General features: G+C 36.0%; 1 protein-coding gene across 5 annotated transcripts in view; it reads right to left on the bottom strand.

The window, feature by feature from the left end:
* PPFIA2 (PTPRF interacting protein alpha 2) overlaps positions 1-26305 on the bottom strand; it is a 357296-nt gene that overhangs the window by 330432 nt on the left and 559 nt on the right. For all 5 annotated transcript variants that reach the window (XR_012042987.1, XM_072864453.1, XM_072864432.1 and 2 more), the window contains exon 2: positions 15728-15978. Coding sequence is in view for 4 of the 5 variants with exons in the window: in XM_072864453.1 (XP_072720554.1) it covers positions 15728-15976 (249 nt within the window). In the remaining variant the exon portion in view is untranslated. The remainder of the gene's footprint in view (positions 1-15727; positions 15979-26305) is intronic.

Below are 26305 nucleotides of genomic sequence, written 5' to 3' on the forward strand. Positions count from 1 at the left end.
AGTAAGAATTCAGTGAAATAGACAATGGTAAGCAACAGAACATATTCATGCTGATTTCACTGCTTTAAAATTAAAGTTTAGCAATTAACTGTTTTTTAAATTTAATTTCTAATAAACTGTTTTTACCTTCTATACTATAAAGGGTTTTTTTTCTGATTTCCTTGATAACAAAAACCAGACAAATCCCCAAAACCTTCTTTTCATTTCAGCTGCAATGTTTTATTCCAGCTGAAGGTAATCTTTTTCTTTTTAAATAAGCAAATTCAAAACAGATTACTATTTCTAAATGAAAACTATAAACATTTCATTAAGGTGTTCAAAAATTTTTTAATGTCTGTAAAAAAAAAGTCTTCAACTTTTCTAATGTTTTTTTTTTTCTTAACAAAAACAATATCCCAGTCATGACGTGCTCTGAAAAATAGGTCTGGCTGTCAAAACAAGAATTTTTAGTGAATAATTTCTTCCTTCATAAAATGCAACCTCTGCTCCTAATACAGAATTGTATTTTTTCCCAATAAACGATTTTTTCAAAGATGAATTTATATTAAATGGTTCCAAAATATTATTCAAAAATTGTATAAATAAAGACTAAATATTTAAAAGAGTTTCTCTTTCATGGAAAAACCAAACTATAATGATTTTAAAAATAATGGTTTTGATAAGAAATAGCATTTTACAGGATGATTAGGCAATTAGATTAATTTTGGAATTTTTTTTTTAGTAAAAATCAGTGGAAACTTTTGTGCAGTAGCAACTGAATTTTAATAGAAATTCTCAGTTAACTGAACATGTGTATTATTACTACAAGAACAGCTCCAGCAATGACAGTGTATCTGAGATTGGGCATATGCAGCCATCAGTGTTTTATCCATATTCCATGTAAACCTACTCTCACGAGTGATTGAAACTGCTTCCAACAAGTGTGCATATTATGAGCGCAAAAATTGCTTTCAGAAGCAACAAGCTGCAGAAGTTTTTTGGGAAAAAAGGTCGGACATAGGGGAAAGGAACTTAAATCTCCAATAACAGTCTAAATAGATACCAATATTGATTTCACTATTAGAAATTAAAAGAAGGATCCTAAAGGATACTAAGGATACAACATAATCAAATTATATAACTTATACTACTACATTACAAAATGACCATCCTGCCAGAAAAACAAATCTATTACTTATCTTCGGCATGTAGAGCATCATCCTTTTCAGACCAGAAGATGTCACAAGCCATTTAAAATTCTGTTAATGTACAACCTTCCATGTGAATATTCTAATAATATCTACTGTGACTTTGGCTTGTGTCACAGTTCTTCATACATAGCACACTTGATACTCATAAAATAAAATGACTCACTTTTGGAGGACAATGTACAACAATCATGAGACACAACTGACTCATGGAAAAAGAGGAGGTAGGCAGGTTACGTTCTCACTCAAGGATATGTTCTGTGCAAAAATGACAACAGAACAATTTTGCAAGGACAACGTATAAAGTGCTCTTGCTCTTCTTAGAAGCAGAGTCATTAAGAGAACCCAAGAAGTATTTTGCATTCAGTAGTATCCATACCTTTTAATTTTTCCTTCTTACTTGGCGAAAACATTTGAATTGATGAGTCCACTAAATTTAACTTGCTACTGGATTTGGTCACATCTGCTTTCAGATTTTTAATTGCATTTGGACCAGTAGGTTGTAGTTAATTAATATAATATATGCATTCTTTTATTTATTTCATTGCTTGCATGCAGACAAGCACATTCATGTACAAGATTGGCATGTTTACAAATATCTAAATTCTTTATTTGAAAAAGTGCTAGCAAGGCTGATTTTTCATATCATTTAGGTCTTCGTGGAGGTGAGGATATCAGCTGGTGATGTCCTAAGTGATAAATTTAAAGAAAAATAAAGTAGGTGGAAGTCCATGCTATGATTTTTTTTAATTTTACATGGGCTCAAAAGTGACTGGACCAGTTTTGGAACACAAACACTTTACTTCTATCTTAGGAGTAGCATATAAGCTGAAGTTGAAGTTGAAAACCTACCCTCAGCTGCAAATGATAGAATTCTGGGAAAGCATTCTGGAGATCTCACAGTACAGTGCTTGTCCTGTTGTTACTCCTCTCATTAGGCCTTTGCTTTGACATCTCTTTGTGAGCAGCTGGTGTGTGCACTCTAGAAATGAGCACTATGGGGTTATGAACTTGGCAGCACTTGCCTATACGTTATGCCTGAGGTCATTCTCTCATCTCTGGAAAAATCAAAGAATTGTAAAGCTAAAACACTTCTTAACGTACAGGCCTAGAAAATTTCTGCTTTACATTCAGTGCAGTGCCATATGAAGACTTCAAATGAAGTACTTTTTTATTTGTTTAAATAACCAGTAAGAAAGAAGAATTTTATTCTCATCTGGAAGGCATCTTTAAAATACATCTAAAACCATCTGTAAGTGTAAACTTTTTCTTTGTTAAACTATGAGTAAAAGAAACACTTTTGTGGCTTCTTTAAGGGGATTATTAGCATATCATTATCACCATGCAAATTAGGTAATATAGGAAAGTTAATTTGGAAAACAAAGTGACATCATGGTGAAGGACTCAAAAATACAGCACTGGGTTAGGACAAGTAGCATTTCAGATGTTTCATACCTATCTGCCAGTATTCTTCTAGGAGACAAGTACTATCTGTTTTATTCTGTCCAGAGCAAAAGTGATTCTTCTCACTTCTCTTTTTGTAATGTCTGAGAATACAAATAATGACCAGCAACAAAAAATTTCTTTTTCTGTATCTTCTAACATAGATCAAAACATTGATTTTTTTATTACCTTAAATTGTTACTGATCTTGTAATCCTAGCTATCATAGCTCTGTAATACAAAAGTAAGGAGCAAAATTATGAAGGATGTATTCGAACAGAAAATAACTGTCAGTGTATGGTTCAGATTCAAGCATGACTAAATTATAAAGAATGGTAACCAGCTGAAATAGTGAAATTAGAAATATATAGTGATATTTTTAGTGGCAGATGTACACATTTTAGCAAGTCTGATTCAGGTTATTTGAGAGCTTGTATAACCATTTGTTTTGGAAGTCAGATTATCAACTTTCAGACTTAAATGTAGGTTCCCAAATAATCTTCACTGATCCTTATAAGGTATGCAGAAGTTTCTATTTGCATGGAAATAAAACCATCTGCCCATGCACAGTATTATTTCTGAAGATTTAATCTGAAAATTTATAAATGCATAGACATGTTCAATTTTGTGAAAAACTGTGCTTCTTGAAAGCATTTTTTGAAATTTACAATAAATTTTTTCAAATTACAATTTTCAGTAAACCATACCTCCTCAAATCTGCCCATACCATCCAAACATTGAGTCTCTGTAGGGAATCTATACAATACATGTGAGATATTATTAGATTGTTGACTGTATGCTCATAACTGCATGCCATGGTTGTGGCCAGAAGTAGTAGTAGTTCACACTGAAAATGGATCAGTGGGACTACACAAAAATAAATACACATTTCTTTAATACAGGAGACAGTTAAATTTGTATTATAGTTAAGAGCCTAAGTAGAGTTAATGGAAAGGAAAATGAGCCACAGAACTTAGTTGAATATTCAATAAAACAGGATAAAGAAATGGGACAAGTCGATTTATTCTCCACACATACAGTGTTAGAATTTTAAATATGTTTTGGCTGGCAAAGTTTGTGTTAGTTTATAGCAGATACAAACAGCAACTCAAAGAGTAGTCAGGTATCTGGATCTGATATGAATGTCTATCAATTACTGAACAGTAAGAAATTATCTTAAAATATCTCATTTTTTCTTGGAATACTTCTGATATCAAGATTTTACTGCTAATGACAAATTAATTGAATAGGGGAAATTTTATCTATCTAGTGTTCATTATTTCAGAAGTAGTCTTCTACATTTTTTTGACCAAAGATGTACAACAATGTGCTTACATGCCAATTATATGAGAAGATAGTATTCATCCTTCACCTTTTAGAAAAGAAAACATTGCAAATGTGTTCAGCATTTCTTAGCATCTTGGGTATTCATTATTTCCATTGTCAATGCAGGATTTGATGTTATTAAGCAAAGGAAGTATATACAGAAACATAGTGTATAAATATAATCTCCAAATTCCATCTCCAAAACACATTTGTCCAGATGGCACTTTTATTCATTAGTACCAAAGAAAGAGTAACTTTTTTTTCAGGAGATCAGAAAATCTATTTTCTGAACGTAGTATTTATCTCAGAGCGTTCAATGCCTATACAGTATCTGTCATTATAACAGGGGAAAAAAAAAAACAAACAGAATTTTGCATTGCAGACTCAAATACTCTTATGAGCCTTGGTTTGATAGTGAGAATGTCAAGGAGCACTTTTGATGTGGGCACAGTGCAAATATTCACATTTGCTTAGCTATGCAAGCTAAAAATTAACAATCACAAATGGTCTTGCCCTACCAAAACATCTTCTAGAAGCCCCATCATGCCCAACCAAAATGTTTTCCAGAAGCCCCTGCATATTTCTTCCGTAACTCACTAGCATACGTCTAAAACACTGTCCAAAGAACTCCAGAAGTAACTGCATGCATTTCAAGAAGCACCGCGTTCTCATGCATGTGCCCAGTCTTCCAGATAACCCATGAAACTGTAGATGTGTGGGGGGCTATTCAGGCAGAAGATCAGGCTCTAAAGGAATCACAGACAGGAAGGTTGTTCCAAGACGGGGGATGAATTTCTCCTTATAAAACTGCGAGGTTGTTTTTTATTGGGTGCACTTGTTTAAACATGTAATGCAATTATTTGATAATGGATGTAACTTCAATGCTAAACAGCTAGTGAAAAAATTACGAGAACAGATTCGCAGCCTCTCTGCCCCTTTGCTCAGCTTGCTCCTTAAGTACTTGCTCTTTAAGAACTAGTTCTATCGCTGATTGAAATAAATGGAAAAACTTCCATACTGACTTCCATGAACTCTGGCCTCGGGATTTACTTCCTGTGCAGACTGTCTTTCACTCTATCCTTCTTACCCTTCCACTTTGATGCGGAAGTATGGTTTATCTACTTGTTCATTACCTTTTCATTATTAATCCTTCCCTTCATTTATCATTATGTTCCTTTCTGCTTAGAGTCTCACAATAAAAATCCATATGGGAAAAAACAAACCTGTAATTTTGGTTACTTCATAATTTCACATAAAGCAATCTATAACAGAAGACCTTACTGTAGGTCTCCAAGATGTATTTAATATTATCTGTTTTGACAGATGATTGACTGTCATAACAACTTGACTGTCACAGTATAATTGGGGTTTTTTTAGAACTCATACATGGTAAAGAATGCAGTAGACCAACAATAATTAAAAAAAAAACCAAACCATAATCTGATCCTAACTAGGAAAAAAACACACTCAAAGGCTAAGATATACTCAGCAAATGATGATTTGGAGCAGATGCTTGAGTAGACTGTAGAAATGTTACATTATATTATATAAAATAAGGTTACTGCTCTACTGCCCTTAACTTCTATCCATAGAAGTTCAGATTCCTGGAGATCGTGAAAGATACACATTCAACAATACAAGCAAATCTGTTTTCTTCAGAGTCAACAGGAAAACTCCACAGACTTCAGTGAGAGCTACATTATGTGTACTTTAGAAAAAATCATGTCCCTAACATAATTTTATGTTTTTTGAGCAAATACTTGTTAGTATAGGCAAATACTTGTTACTATAGAAGACAGCCTGAATAAGATACTTATAAATGCTGGTTCTTAAATATTCTGCATTTTCTTTTATTTTAATAGAGAAATTATTAAGGAAGGAATATGTATTTTCAAGAAGCTACATTTTTGTCTTGCATTTTCGTCTTGACGTGCTGTTCTTGGATGATGTCTGAGCCTCTACCATCCACTTTCAAGGACATGAGCAAAGAGTATCCCATCAGATTTAAGCTTTATAAAATTGCTTTATTTTTTCCAGTTTTTCCTCACCGTAGAACAGAATAGAATAGTTCCATTGGAAGGGACCTACAACGATCATCTAGTCCAACTGCCTGACCACTTCAGGGCTGACCAAGTTAAATCATATTATTAAGGCCATTGTCCAAATGCCTCTCAAACACTGACAGGCATGACTATAGCTGTTACGACTATAGCTGTTATGAAACCTAGAAAAAAAAACATTATAGCTGTTATGAAAACTATGGTGTCCACAATTTTTACAGCAACAGCTTCATTTATAAGGCCTTGGATAACCATCTCTGCTCTATTCCGTTGACCAGCACCATTGCATTTTTATCTCATATTCAGTCACGTGTCTTTACAAGCATTCAGATAATGAGCCATCAATAGTTAATGTAGCAGTTGATGTGCCTGGTTTAAGCAAAAATAATTGATAGCAATGTTTATGAAGCACATATAGAGTGAAATGGGAGTACATAGTCTTGTTGCTAGCTTCAGGCATTCACCACATGCTCCTCCTCCTCTAAATATTTATATTTCTGTCTTATTTCTCGTATCCCAGCTTCTTCTTCTGCTGGACTGTCACATCAGTCTTCTTCAGTCACCAAGTATTTATTACAAAGTCCACAGCTTTTAAGAGAAAATCTCCTGCTTGCAAATATTTGCAATGTGCTACTGAATACACAGAACTTCACAAGAGCAAGGAAATAAACTCATACTTGAAAAGAATTCAAGTAATTACTTGTATGTACAATTATACCTATGATTGTGCTCTGCTGGGAATACGCTGGCAATTTAAGAAAAAGACAGTCTAGAGAGGAGCCAGCTAAAACATTGTCCTACTCACACCACTGATACAGCCAGTCTGTGTTTTGACAGATAATATTAGTTAGGAGTCGTCAACCATAATAAAACTGGTATTTAATACTATGCAAACAACTGTTATTTGCTTTTATGTAGAAAAAAAGCAGCCATGTATACATGCTCTGTAAGTACCTGAGGAAGGTAACACTTAAATCTTTCCTGAATGTTTCTAAGGTTGGACACAACTAGTATTTCAGCATTGTATTCCACTTAAACCATTGTAACTTAATAATGCCAAGTTTGCTTTGAATTCCAGATGCTTTGTCTCTCCATCATACATTTAAATCCTGTAACAAAATGTACTTGCCTCTATATTTACTCTATTAGAATTAATTTAATAGTTATGTTTAATATCTAGTCTTTTGCATACATATCAATATGCTTCCCTTAATATTCATATCTTGAGATAAAGAGTTGAGATAACTAGCAAAAAAAGGATCATTCCAATTTGTTTATGAAAATATTTATGTTCATATGGAGTAATCTAAACTGATTTTGGCAGTCACAAAGACTTGATACTTGCACTGACTTTAGTGGGAACTGCATGTGTTCAGAACACCTGAAAATGAAGACATTTTTATTTAGTAGCCTGAACAACTGTTCTCTAAGACAGTGGAAATCTCCTAGAGATAGCAACAAGCACTGGATTAAGTTTTAATTTTTACACATGAAAACTGGCCTCACTGGACTTCTGAGACAGAAAACTTGGAACTTCCACCTCAGACATATGGGATAGGATCTCCATTTTGCTTCTTGGAATTCTTTTTAAATTATTCTGTGAAAATGTGAGGAAAAAAAATATATCTTGCAATATAATGGAGACCTTACAAAAGCCCTTCATACAACAGAAGGTCTTTAGTACTTCAAAAAAAGTACTGATTATTCATTCAAATATACATTGGTGCTCTATGTTCTTCAGCATAGACAGAAAGAAATAAAATGGGGAGAAAAGCCATCATTCCATCTTCATCACAAGAACAAGAGCTATTTTAAGAACAATACTGTGAGTCAAACTATTATTTCTACCCAAACAGCAAATACTTGAAATTGCTTAGCAAGTGTCCAATCTTAAATGAACAAAATTTATTTTCAATTATTTAAAAATGTGTTTATTTTTTTCTGGTGGTCTATTTTATTTTTGTCTCTATGTCACTATTTGTATCTCTATGTATGTCACTATTTTGTATCTATGCACTATATGCACACACATTTAAACAGAAAATACAACCTCAGAATAAGGCCCTACTGACTTACTGTTGTCTTCCTATACCTTTCTTGTCCCTGGCAGTAAAACATTCATTGTTCATCAGTATTGGAAGAAACTGCAAGGCTATCAACAAAATTCTCTACTCACAATCCTATTAAAGCTTAATATTGATCAAATTACATAAACTGGTTCAATAAAACAAGGTCGTTACATTTCCCTCTTTGGATTTTCCCTTCTATGGTGCCTCCAGAAAGCATTTCTAAATAAGTGGTATCTTATTAGATTAAATAAAACCTTAATGATTATCAGTATATTTCTATTACTGATTTTATTACTGAATTATTGTAGCTAACAATTAGAGTTTAGGTGAAATCTATGGGGTACTAGGGGATATCAAAGGATTCTTTTTAGCATTGCAGTCCCACACCCCAAACAATTCTACTACCTATATCCAGAAAGAATAGATTTTCAAATAGTGCTAATGATAATATTTATTAGAGAGAAAAAAAATATTTTTGTAACATCTTGAAGAATTTATACTTAATTAGAACTAGGTGTTTAGATCTCCACCAGAGAGATTCACTGGATTCACAATACACTCAAAGTTGCTGTAAATAAAAAAATGAAATAAAAATAGATTAAGAAACTGGAGCCATTTCCCCTCCATGTTCCTTATCAAGACCAAAAGAAATTGTGACTTTAATTCTTTACTACTGGATATTTCCCTGTCTGTTGTAAAGATTCATAGTAAAGATACTTTAAATAAAATTATGAAGAGGCTAGTACAGAAACAGGCAAGTCAATTGTTCTGTTGTACATATAATATTTGAAGGTCTTTCATAAAGTAGTAATTTTTTATTAAATATTTCATGAAATGAAAAGTTATACATTTGTTTGCTAGCTACCATTCACAGAGTTGTTTATTATTGCTGTACAATTTTTCAGAGGAGGATGCTATCTCAGATGGACTAGATGACCTCTGAAGGTCCTTTCCAACCCAAACTATTCTATGATTCTATGAAACAGATTAATATGTATTTCAGTAACACCCTCTTCCTAGGCCTGGATAGCCCTGCTTTGCAGGGGGTTTGGACCACTTGAGTTCCAATGGTCCCTCTCAGTATAAACTGTTCTATGATCTCTACGAAAGAATAGCATATTTAGACTGCTGTACTTTTAAAAGGTCCATTTTAAATTTAGGGTTTTTACACCCATGCACAGAAGAACTTACCTAATGTAAGTTTAGCTATCTAAAAGTTAACCACCCAAGCTAGGCATTAAGGCTCTTTCTACAGTCATGAAAAAACAAAACAAAACAAAACAAAACCAAACCAGAGCACTGCCAGGTTCACCCTACCCATCTTACGGAATGAACTGCCCTTTCTGAAGGGCCTCTATTTCCCATTTTCTTATAGAGAGATTCTATATGATTAAGACTGAATGCTTAACTTTTAGACAGCTTTATTAGTTGGAATGAATTTTTCTATAAAAGACATAGCATAGGTGCAGATTCCGATCATCAGAACATGAAAAGAGTTATAGCCTTTTAGAAAAAAAAAAATCTGCTAACATAAAATGCTGAGTGAAATCAGAACTCAGACCTTCTTTACAAAAATCCAGCAACTGCCCAGTAAAGGAGATCAAAACACACATGAAGGGAAGATTTGGTAAATAAAGAAATATAAATTTTATGTATTCCTTAAAGCAACAAAAGCTATGTACCAACATATTTTACCCACTTGAAAACATCAGCATAACTACAGCAATGTCAGTGATGGTATGATATTTCCATCATCTATGAATTTTCTCTAAAACCAGATTTTTTATTCAAAGACTGAACAAAATCAGTGTATTATTGTAAATCAAAGCACTAGTCAATGAATGCAAGTCATGATCTACCACTTTCAATTGGAACAATATTTCACCTACGAAGTTTGCTTTCAAATTGTGATTATCACAGGCTTTTCAGCCTTGCAACAGCATTTCTCTAAACTCTTTTGGACTCTTAAGTGTAAAAACTCTTTAGCAACATTTAAAATTAAAAAATGCTGACTTTATGAAATAAGCACAAAACTTAAAAAAAAAACTGTCGCAATACCATTGACTTTTAATATTAAAGAAAAAAAAAATCCAATATTTTATTTTGATTCAAAGGACTTTAAAAGAATTTAATTTTTTTATTAACATTACATAAACATTCAAATTGAAAATCAAACCATTGTATTTGAAAACTTAATTTGGAGTTTATTTTCTCAGAATCATCCACAATATAATTGTTATTGGTCCAGATGCAAACTGAAAGTAACTCGCTCATCAGAGTAAAAAGATCTTACACATTTTCATCGATCCTTTAATAATGAGCCCAGTGATGTCTAGCTAAATTCCCAGTGCAGGACAGAAGAAAGAGACTGACTTTGGCAATTATCAGAGAAATTGTCCTGACTTTGACAATCATCAGGATCCATTTCAGCATCTTAAAGTCCTTTAAAGTGCTCGCAAAGTTGTTCTACCGTATCATCTTTCAGCCACAGGCCTGAGCCACACTGTTATCCCCGTTTCTCGTCCTATAATATTCAGGAGGCAACGGGCACAAACAGAAACACAGGAGGTTCCCTCTGAACATCAGGAAACACTTTTTTAATGTGAAGGTGACTGAGCACTGGCACGGGGTGCCCAGAGAGGTTGTGGAGTCTACCCTCAGAGACATTCAAAAGCCATCTGGACACAGTCCTGGGCAGCTTGCTCTTAGTAACCCTGCTGGAGCAGAAGGGTTGGACAAGGTGACCTCCAGAGGTCCCTTCCAACCTCAACAGTTCTGTGATTCTGTGAATATTAGATTAATTTCTAAGTAAATCACTCAGCAAGTACATTATTAATGAACAAAGTATACATATTTGACTAGAGTAATGACCTATGAACATCTCCATATAAATAATACCTCAGCATCTTCCATACCTTAAAACTTATTTTTAAAAGACTAAAAGAAACAATAAAACAACCACAAAATAAGCCTAGTTCAGCATTGTTTATCAGAGCATATTTGTAATTATTATAACTCTTATGACTCTTATGATTCATTATAAGTCTCACAATGACATGAATTGTATTTTTTCAACGTTTGTTTACAAGGCAACTAAGACAGGTGACAATTTCTAGACAATTTAGCTTAGAGAAGATTATGGTGAAATTTGCTTGAGGAAGTTGTAACTGAACATTTTCCTCTTTCTACCACTCAAAATAGGAGTTACAGTTTCTAGCTACAGTTACTAACCTTTTTAGTAGAGCACTCTTTTATGCTACAGAAAAAGACTTAATTTTACTCCAATAAAACAAAAACATACTGTTAAGTAGGCTTCCCCACTACAGTAGAGTTGTATTGTATATAACAATTATTATTTTTTTGCTGGACTCAGGAGTCATCACCTAAATACAATAAATTCCTGTCGTAAGGGAACATGCAGTGCAGACCCAAATACACCTTCCTTAGAGGCTTCCGCTGTCAACAGGCAGCTTTGGGAAGAATAAACAAGACCACTTGTGAACTAGATTCTTAATATCAGAAGACCTATTACGGACAGAACACTTCCCAACTTAACTGTACTACCACGTAACTCTAATAGTTTTAGTAAAAATATTCAGACTGATGTTTCATTCTTTGTGTGAAGGATCCCACACAAAGTGTAATCTCTCCACAGTAAAGTCTGAAATAAAGAACAGGAAGGTGTGTTCTGGGTCAAGTTCAGAGGTTAACCAACGGTACTATGATATATAATGTCTTTCACACCAGCTTCATCTTGAAAACAGCTTGGGGTTTTCACCCTGTCTTTGTCTAAGACAGACGGATCCTGAATGTCATTCCTTAATAATTCAGGAATGAAATTCTTCTGATGAATGATATATCTTTATTCATGGTACCTTATATTCATTGTTTCCTCCATCAACATTATTTTTGGCTTAAACCATTTCTTTCATCTTTACCTAGTCGCTCCATCTTCCTGCCTCTCCGAGAAAATTTACGAAATCACTCATATTCCCTCTCAAGTCAGTTTTCCCCAGAAGTAAGAAAACTTCAATTAGTCTTTTCATGCAGAAGATGTTATTGCCTCTTTGCTCTAGCAATCTTTTTCTGAATCTCTTCCAACTTGAGGGTGGCGCTCTCAATCACTACTGAGCCAAAACCCAGACAATAAAGTTCAAACCACCCCTTGGTTTAACTGCATTAATACTTACCTATTTCTAATAGAAATCTCTTACATAATACACTTCAGAATGATATTCGTCTTTTTTACACCCGCCTCCCATTGGCTGCCTACAACCGTTCTATAACATATATTTTCCCTCTCTACTACTGCTACCTAAAAGGTCAGAACATAATTTTTTGTTATTAACTACTAGATATAGGGCCCTCATCTTTGTACCATGCAATACCATCCCACCTCTGTCATTCTTGTTCTTGTGTAATATCATACTCATTCCCTTAGTTGACTGTTTAACTCAATTTTTGTAATCTAAAATTTCCACTAGCATGCTCCTTCTTCATGTGCTCAAATTAACAAAAAATTATCCCGAAACACATTCTTAATGAACTACTACTACTAGCCTCCTTCCATCCTGTCAATGTCTACTGTAAGTGAAGATTTTTCCTCTCTCTCTTTTATTACTTACCTTACTAATTATCTTACTTTTTCTTACTCACTTCCCATCTACTAGTAATTTAAATGGGGCCACTTCAAAAGGTATCTATTTTAAGGATATCATAGTTCCCTAGTCTAACAATTCTGGTACCAAAGAGTGATCTTGAGTTACTCTGTATAAAGATAATTTTGGTAAACTCTTGTCATATTTATAAGTTAACTTTTTAACTTCTTATTAGTTTTTCCTCCAAAATAAGTTTTAAAGTCTTCTCTGTTATTACATTTAGTCTAACTGGTCTGTAATTGCCTGCTTACTTTTCTCCTCCTTCCTTAAAAATAGTTCATAAAGTTAAGTTCATAAGATGTTCATAAAGTTAAGACTGCTAATCTAATGGAAATAAAAATTACTTCAATGATAGCAATTAAAAAGAAAACTATATTTCTGTAACTCAAATTTGAAAGATGTAATTAACTATACATTGTTCTGTTGCAGTATAGATCAATATAAAAACTTAGAGCCATCTACAGTCATACTTCCCATTTTGGTTACAGCATTAACAGCTGTAGCTGTAACACCATTAACTAATATATCGAGCTTCATATTTAATGTTATTAATTATTTCCTATTTCAAATCAGACAAGATTTTTCAATGACTCATTCATTACCCCAGTTTTCTTGCAGGTTCTTTTTGTTCAGATTCTATTTATGAAAAGTGCAAAGATTCTTCCAGATCATATTTTTAACTGTTTGAGACAATAAACAAAAACAGTGTCTTAACAAAAATGCTTTGGAATGTAACTGTGTCAATACACACTTTCTACATGCAAAGCACTATGTAAATGCTAAGAAATAATTGAATTTTGAAAACCACTCAAGAAATCAAGAGCTAAAAGAAATATATGCTGGTAAAGCAAGACTTATTAGATGTCACATTATAACTAAATAATAATCATCGTATAGTTATATATTTATGTATTCTTCTCCTAAATTGAGTGAACACAGAATTCTTCCCCCCCACGATGAAAGTACTGAGTAGCATTTTGTCATAGGGCTATGTCAGGCAGCTAGCAATGCAAGCTTGACGTTCATAAAACCATAAACAAAAACGAAAATGATAAAAGTACTATGTAGAATATCTCAAGTCCAGAAAGGAAGCTAAATAGTATGGTAGTCATATGAAAGTTATTTTCTTGGAAGGCTGTATTACTAGAATGTTACGTTATTAGGCTAGTGTTCTGTACTCATAGAAACCGATTTTTACAGAATTGAATTACTTACATGAAGATCTAGACAACCTAATTGATGTGAAAAAAATCTGGTTCTGCTTTAAAGTGTAAGCAGTATGTCACACGTTTCTCTTATGGGAAACCCACATCTCTACTTAGACATATGGATGAATGTTACCTGAAATACGCATTCTTAATGGTACATGGTAGTGCAAAGTGTTCACCTGACAGATCAATTACTTTTAGGGGGTGTACGGCTATCATCCAAAAACACACAACACCAACATTTATTAGAAGAAATAAAAATTAAAATCATATAATGATCCAGTTCCTTAGAATTTCTGTTTCTTTTAGGCTCTGTATCACGTTTATGCTGAATATTATTTTCCTTAGCTAGTCTCCTGCAGTTTAGCAGGAGTTTTGCTTACGTGAGACACAGAAACATTAAGGCTTAGACACCTGCTAGTGCTCAATAGAAATACCTCACTATGAGCTGAGTGGAGAGTGCCCCTGTACTAAGCGGCACAACGAATGGGGTTCACAGATGCAAAACCTCCTCTCTTCTTCAGATTTCTAGCAATAAATCTTTGAATAAAGGATCTATGCTGTCTTTCACTTATTCTTTTACACCTTCTATGAAGAGACACCAGTGGAAAATAAGCTCAACTGCCCACAAATTAGAGAAAAACAAAAAAATATCCTTGATTTTACTGTATATCAAGATCATTGCTACTCCTTTTTGTTTGACCCAAGCCAAGAGTAGTCACTCTTACTGGCTGGAGCTAATGCTGAAGTTGCTAATGCTACTCTTCAAATGATTACAGTCTCTCTCTCTTTTTCAGCCCTATCCCAAGATATTCCAATAACCTGTTGGGGTTAGCCCTTATGCAACTGCTTCTGTTCCCTGCTCCAGTGGGTGCCTTTTTCCTTTTGTCTTCAAAAACCTTCTCACAGATTTGATTAATCCTTACCACCTCCTTCTTCCAATCACACAGATGAATCTGTCTTCCTTCCTCGCTAGCCACTGTCTAATAGGTATACAACTTTGCCCAGACAAGTATGCCCAAGCACTCACGCTTACAATCAAATTCTCTTGCAAGTGACAGCTGGGAGATGCAAAGAAAATAACATGGAGAAAAACTGTGTTTTGACTCATGGTATATTTCAAATCCCTGGACAAATATACAGACTGAACTAAGATGTTTCTTTGCTTTTAATTCTAGTATATTGAAAAATAATGTTATATACTTTTGAAATATAATAGCATATTATTAACTGAAGTAATGCATTCTTCAGTTCCTAAGAAAAGACCAAAGTAATTTTATATAATGAAATCTATATAATTATTTTTAAAAATTAATATATTAAGATATCAGTTGTTTTTGGTTTTGTGTGTAGTTCATTATTTAACCTACATAAGCTAGTTTTATTTGTTGTAATGCTATTTAGAAACTCTTATCTGGAATAGAGGCTGTAGGAAATGTCCTCATTCTTTTTTCTTCATTCCCACCATTAGAGCTTTAATTTAAATGATCCCTCATCTGTTGTAAATGCTAGAGCAACAGCCAAAAGAACCAGTAGCTACAGGCCTTCATCTTGCTCTCCTTGAAGTCAACAGCATTACTCCTACTTGTAACTTTGAAGAGAAGACAGGTCCAAAATAGGTCAAACCAGGTACTATTAAATTGATAGGAGTTCTGCAGCTGACCTCAACAGGAGCAGGATTTGGGCCTCAAAGAATAAATACTGATTAGGGTTAACGTAAGTGGCATTAAGTAGAAAATTCATGAACCTAAAAAAAAAACCTTTATAAACTACATACCTGAGGCAGTGCTGAGTTAAGCTGTCGCTGGAGGGAGTCTCTGTCATAGATGACATCCTGTAGGCGTTGCTGTGCAAGTGACAAGCTTTCCTGTGTCTCCCGAAGAGTATCAAGGAGACGGTCCCTTTCATCCAGCATGTTCACCATCAGCTGCTCAAAGTGAGAATCCGAGTCTGAGCCGCTGCTTTGGGACCCCCGTTGACTCATCGGGGTGTCCTCGTTTATCGTTGGCATCACTTCACACATCATTTCTTTAAAAAAACACAAATCAAGGAAAAGCTCTTCAGTAGAAAAACATTTGAGGGGATTTCATAAGAGGAATTATCTCTGTCACATGGACACAGTTAGTAGATTATTGCATTGTTCCCTCTTTCAACTTTGTGCTTTCAATGTTAATCAGATGGTCGATAGACAGGGATTAAATACAGTGACTAATTCCATCCAGCAAAGACTTTGAATGTGCTTCCTAAACTGAAAGAAGAATTACTGGAAGGAGATGGAGGGTAACAGAATATTTTAAATTATTAATAGTTTTGCAAATAATGCTCTCTTAAAATGACAGAAAACACTTCCTCTGCAACTGTAGTCTCCTTTATCGTCGATTTTCTCCCCTCTCTTACTTAATGTCATTGTTGAATTGTTGGTATTGATGCCAATAGCTGCCATTAATTGCCAGATTTTGTCCTGCTCTAGGCATTTCTACAGTACAGCTCAGGCTAACCATTGATCCAGTATCATGCTGCCTTAACAATGCCAGGTTAATCTATTTTTCTATCTAGTTATTCCCAGCCTTAGGGGAAATTATTCTCCAGTGAGCTCGTTCAGTAAGAGGTCAAGAACTAGAAACTTTCTGCTAATTACCATCCCTGTGATCTCTTGTACAAATTGAATTACCAGGGACAGAAGAATCACTGTTGTTTGTTTCCTAAAAACAGTCCTGAGCATAGCAAATAATATCACCTAGTCCCATTCTTCAATTATAAAGCTTCTTACATAAACCTCAAAACTTCACTTTGTGTATGGGGAGAAGCTTATGCTATGAGACACTGGGTTCAGCAGATGGAAAAAAAAAACCACAAAGATATGACAGTTCTAAAGATCAGATTAAAAAAAAAAAAAAAAAAAAGACTGTGTTAATAATACATGATATCTACCCAATGAAAGTCACCCAAAGAATCAGAAAGTGTTTTTCTAGTATGACTGAAGAAGTACAGCAGACATAACTTGATACATAGTTAAGGGTTAATTTCTGGAAATTCTCTTATTGTAGTAACTGTTGGAAGCTTTTTATCTCAGCAAGTGGGATCAAGGTGCTTTTGGTTCATCTACTGGAAATTAAAGTATTTTACCTAGGAGTTTTCTGTGGACCTTCTGGATGTGAACTTCGTCTACAGTACACGTGGTTGACACACTTCCACTGTTAAGTGTGCCATCATGTAACCATGTAACTATCATGTAACCAAATCAAAACATCTCACCATTTCAGTCTCAATACTATGATGGATTAGCTCTACATATTCTTAAATCTGCTCTGCTTTCCAAAGTAGGAAAATGGAACTTGTGAAAGTGGAATTTATGAAAAATGGAAGATCTAACTGTTACAGAATGTAACTTAAAGACAGGCCATACACCAGGGAACAAAAGAGCTAAGACACCTGTACTTAATTCATTAAAATCAACTCCTCCTACCATCACTAAGTCACAAGCAATCCTTGTGCTAACACTGCTTGCTGCTAAGATTTACTGGGAAAATGACATAGCTTCACTAAGATTAGCTGGCCTCAATCATATTCTGAATGTTCATGCAGAATTTAGTATTCTTAATTCTCACTTTTTCAGCAGATGTGATAACTAGCAAAATTGGCACCAAACATTGGTATTTCAGCTACTACTACCGTGTAGCTTTCAGAAGCAATAGTGTCACTGCTGAGGTTTCAGGTAGATCTTGATCCTGTTTTTAAAGTGTCTGGACTGGAGGCAAGGTAAAGGTTGTTTGTGGCTATTATCCACTTAGTAATTAATTAGGTGCAAGAGAAGCAGTTAATAGCTTGAAGTGATAGATACTAAAAAGTTCCTCAAATCTCTGATATATTTAGGTCAGGTATATTTACTCAGGATTATGTGATTCAATGCTGCGTATCTCCATCACTCATGAGGTTCAAACGTTTCTGTTCCAGAAACCTTTGCCTCTCCTGAACTATAGGCTCCACTAGGAAGCACCACAATGTCCTTTCATATTGAGATGATGTTAATACATCAGTGCCTCCATTGTCATAAAAAATGCCAAGTTTTAAAATATTTGCACCATTACCAACCAATCTTCATGGTACCTACCACTTCCTCTTCTGAGTATGGACAGTGTGTACTGTGAGGCACCGTAGATGGGGAGTGACTAAACTCTGCAGCTGCACCAGCAGAAGGACAGTTTGGATAAAATAGTACCCATCCTCCTAGACTTCAATTTCCCTGCAGAGGCAGAACAGCTTTTGGGGAGTTCTTGCTGACGTAACTGCTTTGTCCGCTGTCCACAGATGTCTTGAGGTGTGGGATTACCAGCAGGGGGGAGCCACTGTCTTGCCTCCACAATCTTCTCACAATGTTGTGGGAGTACATTTCACTCGAAAAGTGGCCATCACTCTGTGGAGCGTCTCCACCCAGGTCCCATCTGTGGCTAACGAGTTTGGGATTGTCAAGTTCACAGTGAGCAAAGGGATAACTAAAACATCCAAGGCCATCTGCCACTTGCTCAGTTTAATCATAACTTTTCAGTATGCAGCAGGTGGCCAGAGACCAAGGTCTCTGCATGCCCATTCTTCAAGACCAAAGAAAACAATTCAGTTTGTCACTGAACCTTTCCTGCCTCATGATCATCAACATCTCACAGGGCACGCTTCCTGCCTCAGGGGATTCTCGCCGGTGAACCTTCATCATTCAAGAAATTACCTCCAATGTCCTGCACATGCAGATCAAGTTTACAGTCTGAACGGCACAGCATACACTACCACTGCTCACATGCAGTGGCAGAGTGAGAGCAGTGCAATTTTTCATGCATGCTGGTGTGTGTGTGGGAACAGGTAGGGAAACTTCTGTTGCTGCCTTAGCACCTTGTATTCAAACGAGATAGAAAATCTCCTCCTGTAGTCATTATGGGGATGTGGGAAGCCATATATACAAGTGGTTGTGGGGCAGCAACGGAATCCATGGGTTGAATGCTCATGGCAGTATTAACACATCTCCTCCCTCTAAGCTGCTGCATTCAGGGAGGGGAGCAAACCATGCAGTGTGCTTATTTTGAAAGCCTGGGCTGCATTATCCTGACATGGCACAAGTAACAAACTTGGGCTATGAGTAAGACCGCAGAGAAGGCAGGGAATGGGTGGGCAGTTCCTGATATAGGCAGTTGCTATTTGGAAGTCTTCTCCCACAGCTCAGAGCCCCAGGAGAATCTTTAAAAGGTACAGCTGTTCTTGCAGTCAGACTGGTGATGTGCATTGCTGTCCAGCAGTTCACAGATCAATGCCATTATTCCATTGGAACCACACGCATCCTCTCCCTTTCCCCACCCTCAGCTTAGAAACAAATATAAAAAAGCAGTATGCTAGCCTGGGCCAGATCAGAAGTGCTGGTAGGGCATGCCAGAAAGGGATGCATTGATACTCGAAACGTGAGGAGCAGGGGAAAGGGGAATCCTGGGCCATGGATCAGGATGCATGGATCTTGCGTACCTACATGGATCTTTCGTGGGAGCCAACAATGAGGACCCTGGAACAACTCTGAAGGGAACCCAGCTTCTCAGGATGTTCCCGAGTCATCAACCCAGAAAAAAGGAACAAAATTTCAATCAACTGCAGGTTTATTGTGGGGTTCCCAAATAAAGATTTCTTGTAGCTTTTCATGAAAGACATGTATGCCATGCTGTTCTGATTTACTATGATTTGTGCCTTCTTGCCTTTAGAAAAGCATTCTTTTTCTTTTTTTCTTTTTTTAAACTTTATCTGGCATTTATCACTTTTATACCTGCCAGCAGATGGGATGCTTTCAATGTCCCGAGGCTGCCACCATTTAACACCGTTCCCAGGAAATGCTGGCCTTCTTCCAGCACATGTTCAAGAATAAAGCCACTTCCCCAGGACCTTATTGCACCCTTTATGAATTTTCTGCTTGATAGCAGGAAGGAATCAAAATACTGAGAATATCTGAAGAATTTTAAAATGAAGAAAAAAAAGAAAAAAAGAAAAGGGATGTTCATCAAGAGGGGCTGCAACAAAAGCTAGGGCAGGTAAAGCAGAGAAAGGACTTCACACCAACGAAAGTAAATAGAGGAAGAAGTGTCAGCAAACAGACCGATCACAATTCAGTAGCAGAAGTTTAGTAGTAGAAGATTGGCAGCTGAGGACAAATAGGAGGGCACATAACGCATTTGGTTCTTTATATAGCAAGTGAATCATGTTGGGGAGTTACAAGAGTTCTTGAAGTTTCCAGAGCCTTCTGATGGCGTGCATGTATTAGACAACCCTTGGTTAACCACATGATGATGTGGTTCACGCATGGGGTCAGGACATTAGATTTAAGAGCAAGCTTCCAGTTTAATTATAGCTGAAAGGAAGTTAGTTTGCACACACCAAAAGCACATAGAGATCCAAGCCAACACAATGCAGATGGAAACAACTGAGGAAAAACATAAAATAAAAATAGTATGGCTATGAACAGTTAGGTCTGATTGCTAATGTGGTCATACCTTCAGTAATTTTAATTATATTTTTAAATTTCCAGTGGCGGAAGAAAGCAACTTCTGATTTTCCTTCTATGTAACTTTGAATTTTAAACCTAATTTTGGTTATTAAAAAACACCAAAACCCCAACAATTTTTATTCTGGTTTCATAATATAATCAACTGAAATATTTCATACACTGAAATTGGAAGGAGTCACTGTAACTACCTACTCTTGACCCACTAATCACAGACCATAAATCTGTGTTAAGCTAAAGTATATTTCATACAGGGAGGATTTCAACCATTAAACACTTAAAGAGATCTCTCTAGTAAAACAACCAGAATTAGTCATTCTTTCTGTGAAAAATATATGCCTTTTTCAACTGTATTTCTAGGGGAGACACAGCCACGTTCAATGCTGCAGTTCTAAAAGGCTCAGAATAAGGCTATTGGCAGGCCCACTTTATTACATTTTAGACCTACCATGACACATGCATTTTGTGGCTGATCTGTGAGTTTACAGAAATTTTTATACATCTCAGATACATTTCACTATACACGCATGAATCAGTTTTCATATAGACACATCAGATGCATCCTGGACTACTTATTGGATATGCATATACTTCAGGAATAACAGGTCCATGCATATGTGTCAGATACTTGTCGCAAGTATACAGTTTTTATTAATTCATGTAGGTATCAATTCTACTCAGAACAGAACGTAGCAGGATAAATAACGGACCATCTTTAAACTTCTTTTTTATCCTCCACTCTTACTGTTTCAAAGACTGTTTAGGCTGACAGGACTTGATTTGCTAAACTGTAATTTTTGTATAGACTAAATACAGTCATAAACCGACATCTGGATATTCCGTGTTTTCTAATTGTGTTTATCAGCCACCGATTTGAGATCCTGCTCCCCTGTCACACAATTGACAGTATATAACTATATAACCAGAGACAGCCCCAAAAGATCAAAGACCAGGATGAAGTTTCCCAGCCCTCTACTCTTCTGAATTGGTTTTCTACAGTGTAATAGGCTGTTAGCTCCTCATTCAACTCCACGTGCACACTGAAATTCAGATGCCAAAGTATGTTCATCCAGTCTGTGCATATATTTTAACTTCCCCATTTGGTCTGCACATACCAGCTCCAATGTTGAGATTTTTGTTATCCCAGGGTAGTATTCCTTTCCATTCCATTGTAATACATTCCTATCAACTACTACGAGGCAATTACAGTTATGCATCTTTGATGAGTCCTATTGGGAAAAAAAAATTCAGAGCTGACAGTAACAGTAAAGGAGGAGCAAAGACAAACAATGTGCATGAAGCATCAGAATCCCTTCTCTGAAGCTTACAACGAAAAACTTGAATTGCATTGCCACAATTCTAAATGGCAAAGTAACTTCTCTTACAATTTTCAGGTAATGTGATGAAAAATAAGCAAAATTGGAGTATATAAATATCTGCCTTAAACTTCAGAAATTTACAATGATCACTGAGTCTTCCTTTTAGAAGAAGAATCTCCACCACTGAGGAACCTGATCTTATTTTGATGTTGGCCCTGCATTGAGCAAGGCATTGGCACAGATGACCTCCAAAGGTCCCTGAACTGAGGGACCTGAACTAAACATTGAATAATTACATGTGTCTGGAGAGAGCTTTAAGTTCAAAGAATTCACTCATTTACCACAGAGGTTCTGAAATTTAATATACATTTAAATAAGGCTGGAGGGAAATTTGAAATAAAAAAAAACCAAGACAAACCCCCCATTGTGGCTCATCTCATTGCATTCATACCAAAAAAAAGTTGATTTTATTAGGATGGCCTGCCTTATGGAGAATCTGGGGCTCTATACACTTGGAAGGCCTCTACAAAAAGTAAATAAAATTGTCATTAAAAAATAAAATAAGCTTCAGTTATGCTTGAGTACAAGTATGGACACATTTTCAGGTACTGCTATTTACACTAAATGTCACAATTTCTGAGTGATGTTTCAAAAAAGAAAACAAACAGCCCAAAAAACCTACAAAGCAGAGAAATCTGAAAACACAACCACATGATGATGGGAAATGAACACGTACATTTTAGACATCCAAATTGTAAACAAAAATCTGTGCTTATTTTTGGAAATGTACGCAATTACTCTTTGACAGAAAATATTCACACACAAAAACAACCCAAAAATATTATATTGGATGATAAAATGCCACATCTTAGAACATTTTAAATTTAAAAGTTTGAGAAGTCTTGTAACTTAACTTGTATGGCCTTGCTTATTTTCTGTCTTTACTTATCATTCAAATGGTTTAAACAAAAGAAAGGTTTGAAGAAAGATTTTAATGCTTTAAAGTTTTTCACCTACCCTGTGAATCACAGTAAAGCAAATAATGAAAAAATATTTTTAGAATAAAGATGAAAAACTGTTGAAGCCTAGCTTGGCAGGGGAACACATATGTATGGTATGACAGTAGTTAAGTGGTATATGCTTCCTCTAGAATCACAAGAGAAGAAACAGTAAATATAAATATCGTTCCCCAAAATTCCAACGTTGAAGTTGGTCCTATTCAAGGTGATAACCTGTTATCAAGTCAATGTTTACAATATACATAAAGGCACGATGTGCTTGGCACATTTAGGAAGTTTTCTCACTATGCCATCAATGAGAAATAAAAATATTAATACATCATATTCTCATCAGGAAAAAATAAAAAGCTTTCCTAACACCATTCTCTCAAAAAACAAACAAGCAAATAAACAAACAAACCCACAAACAAACTCAAGAACCAAGAAACACAGACTTGCTTTCTTCTCAACAGAAAGATGTATGGTGGTGAATGGAATAAACTCAGAAATCTGTAACCAGCTGTCAGGAGTCAGCTTTGCAGAGTCTGAGGAAATTCCCACTGAAGTAATTTACTAAGGATTTCGGTACTGAGACTCCGGTCACATGAAAATGATGAAGAGGAGAAAAAGATGAAGGAGGACTACGTCAGGCATCCAACTTGGTTTCCTAATTTGATACCTCAAATCCTACTTAATTATACCAGTGGTGCCCAACCATGCATCTAGCAAGTCCATGCAGTTCTTTGTTCTACTAGAGGAGAACTGCAGGCTGTTGCCCCCAGAAAACTGAGTCAGAAAAGGAGTTGGGGGAGGAATGGAAGAGGAGACAGAAAAGATAATGAAGACCTTCAGTAACCATCCTGTTCCTCAGGAGCAGGTGAGGAACAGGCCAGGTAATTACAGTAGCAGCAACCCACTACTAAGTGGCCGCTGTCTTGCTCTGTCAGGGTATGACCGAAAGCACGCTGAGTTATACGTGAGGGAACACAGGCATCCAAGAAAGAACATTGAGGGAGCTGGAATTTCTTTCAGTGGTAGGAACTGCAAGTGGTGGATTAAACACCTCTGTCCCATATCTTCAAGGCCACAGAGGTCCAGGAAAACAGAATAAGCCCTCATGTACATTGTTCTGTGCAATACTTCCCATACAGCCAGGACTGCAAAGAAGAGGAGGGAGCGGAGGGAACGGGCTTAACAAGGTGACATATGCTTTATTAATACCTAAACATGCATTATATACCTCTTTACTCAAAGGAAAAAAAGAGAAATTTTGTGTTCCTTTGCCAGAAAAAGGATCACTTGCCCTGTAGTAATACAACTTAATTAAAGCTATGCTTGACTGATCTAAGTCAACAAAAATAAGACTTTTTAAATGTGTTTCTCTTTCTTTAAAAAGAAAAACAGAAGCTCCATTGATACTGAACTTAGTTTCTCTGCGGTAAAAAGTTTACCACTTTACCCAGTATTCTGAACGTAAGTAAAGCAATCCCTCAATGCAATATCCATTTACTTTAAGCCACCAGCATTTTACTCTTAATACATGAACACTGTTTCTTAGATTCATCAGGAGCCACAAAGCAGACATTACAATTCCCTTGCTCAGGGAGCACACGAAGTGCCCAAAACTCTCAAAGACTGCAATGGATACTGAACTTGTGTAGCACCTTATAACTACCCCAAACCCTCTGAGAGGTTTTGAAGGGGGGAGCAGGACACTGACAAATTACTGCTTCCCTTAAAATCCATGTAGCACATACATGCTCCCCAGCAAAAGACTTTTAGGCAAAGTAATAACTTCAGAATTCTTCTAATTTGAAACAAAGCCTAAGCACTTATTTTAATTGTAGTTCTAGACCTGAAGTGCTCAGGTATCATAGCCATACACAATGGCAGCCTGTGAAGCAGCACATTATAGTTCTCTAAATACATTCTCTCCCTTGTCCATTGTGTGTCTACTACACCATCTATTACAAAATCTATTCCAGGTTGATTGGTTCCTAGTTCAGTGTTTTCTCCAATCATCTGCATGGAGCCTAATCCAACAACTGCTTAAATTCATGGAAATTCTACCACGGACTTCACTGGGTTTGGATCAGTGTAGATGGCTGGAAAAGTCACTAACATAGGCAAGCCATCAACCTCCTGTCATTTTACTACCTCCAAACAGGAGCATAAAAATCACAAATGTATGTTATGCATGACTACGGAGCACCCTGGATGTTATGTGACCATTGCCTACAATATTATGAGATACCATGAACAGGTTTCCCTTCTAAACACACAACATTTGACTGGCCAAAAGCAATGACTGTTTGAAGTGATCTGTTCTACGACAGGGGGAAAGAACGTGGTTCTTTGTCATTGCGTTAAAGATGTTTCAGGTTGTGTGAAAAAATGTCACAGCAAATTTATAGCGTTAGCTGCATTATGTCTCCCATCAAGAGTAAACTCAATATTAGGTCAATTAGGAATTCTGCAGCTCAGTTTAGACATCCAGATGAGTGGATGGACAAAAACTGCAACAAACAGCACAGGATATGCCCACCCTTGGTTAAGAGTTATATAAAGCTCCTTTTCAGGAGCTACTCCATTAACAACTAAATTGATAGCAATTATCTTATATATCTTCTATCTACAGATGCTGATAATCATGTATGGAGCAGGTGTGAAAGTGCATCCTCAATACTGACTTCTGCTAAAACTACTTGAAATTTCTGTGGAACATACGCTATAAAGGTAGAAAATGAAAAAGTTGTCATCTTTCTTCTCATTGGACCCCACCCTATTTGACATCTTCTGTTATCTCGATTGTCCAAGAGTCTTGGAATTATTTATTTTTTTAAAGGAATGCTCTAGCAAACACCTCTGCAATCTCATGTAGCCCGGGAATAATTTACCAGCTGGACTTCTTTCACTTGGGTAAACTCTGGGAATGAGAAGACGGAATACTACTTGGCTTGTGCCTGACAAAGGCTCTTAGACACGCATTCATTTTGCTCACCTTGAAGGCTACCACCTTAGATGTGCATCTGATTTTATTCCCTCACCTTTCTGTCCATAACTGGTTTTAAAAGCTTGTTTTCTGTATACTCAGATGTTTGATTTGCACACCAAGGTTGAGGAGTCATTTCAAGTTACTTGTAATTTTGCTGCAGGAAAAAGAAGTAGAAATCTAACTACCATACATTCTAGCCTGTCCACAGTGACATCAGCTTGAAAACTCATTTCATTGGATCATTCCGGATATTTTGCATTTACAAGCTGGTTTTTTCCAAATCGTTAAATAGATATAGTGGCTGATAAAACCAGTTCTTACTGCAATTATGTCTCTTCAGATGTTCTCAGCAAGATCGCTCTTAGGCAGCACGGTGTAATTCCATAAGGAAAATCCTTCCTATTGTCTGAGTTGCATTACATGCATATTCCTCCTCCTAGTTAACTCCTTACCTGCCAGTCTCCACTAAACTATGATATCACCTTTAACAGAAGCATCCTGCACTCCTTCCACACAG

The sequence above is a fragment of the Ciconia boyciana genome, chromosome 1, assembly GCF_034638445.1.
Source record: "Ciconia boyciana chromosome 1, ASM3463844v1, whole genome shotgun sequence".
Taxonomy (NCBI): Eukaryota; Metazoa; Chordata; class Aves; order Ciconiiformes; family Ciconiidae; genus Ciconia; species Ciconia boyciana.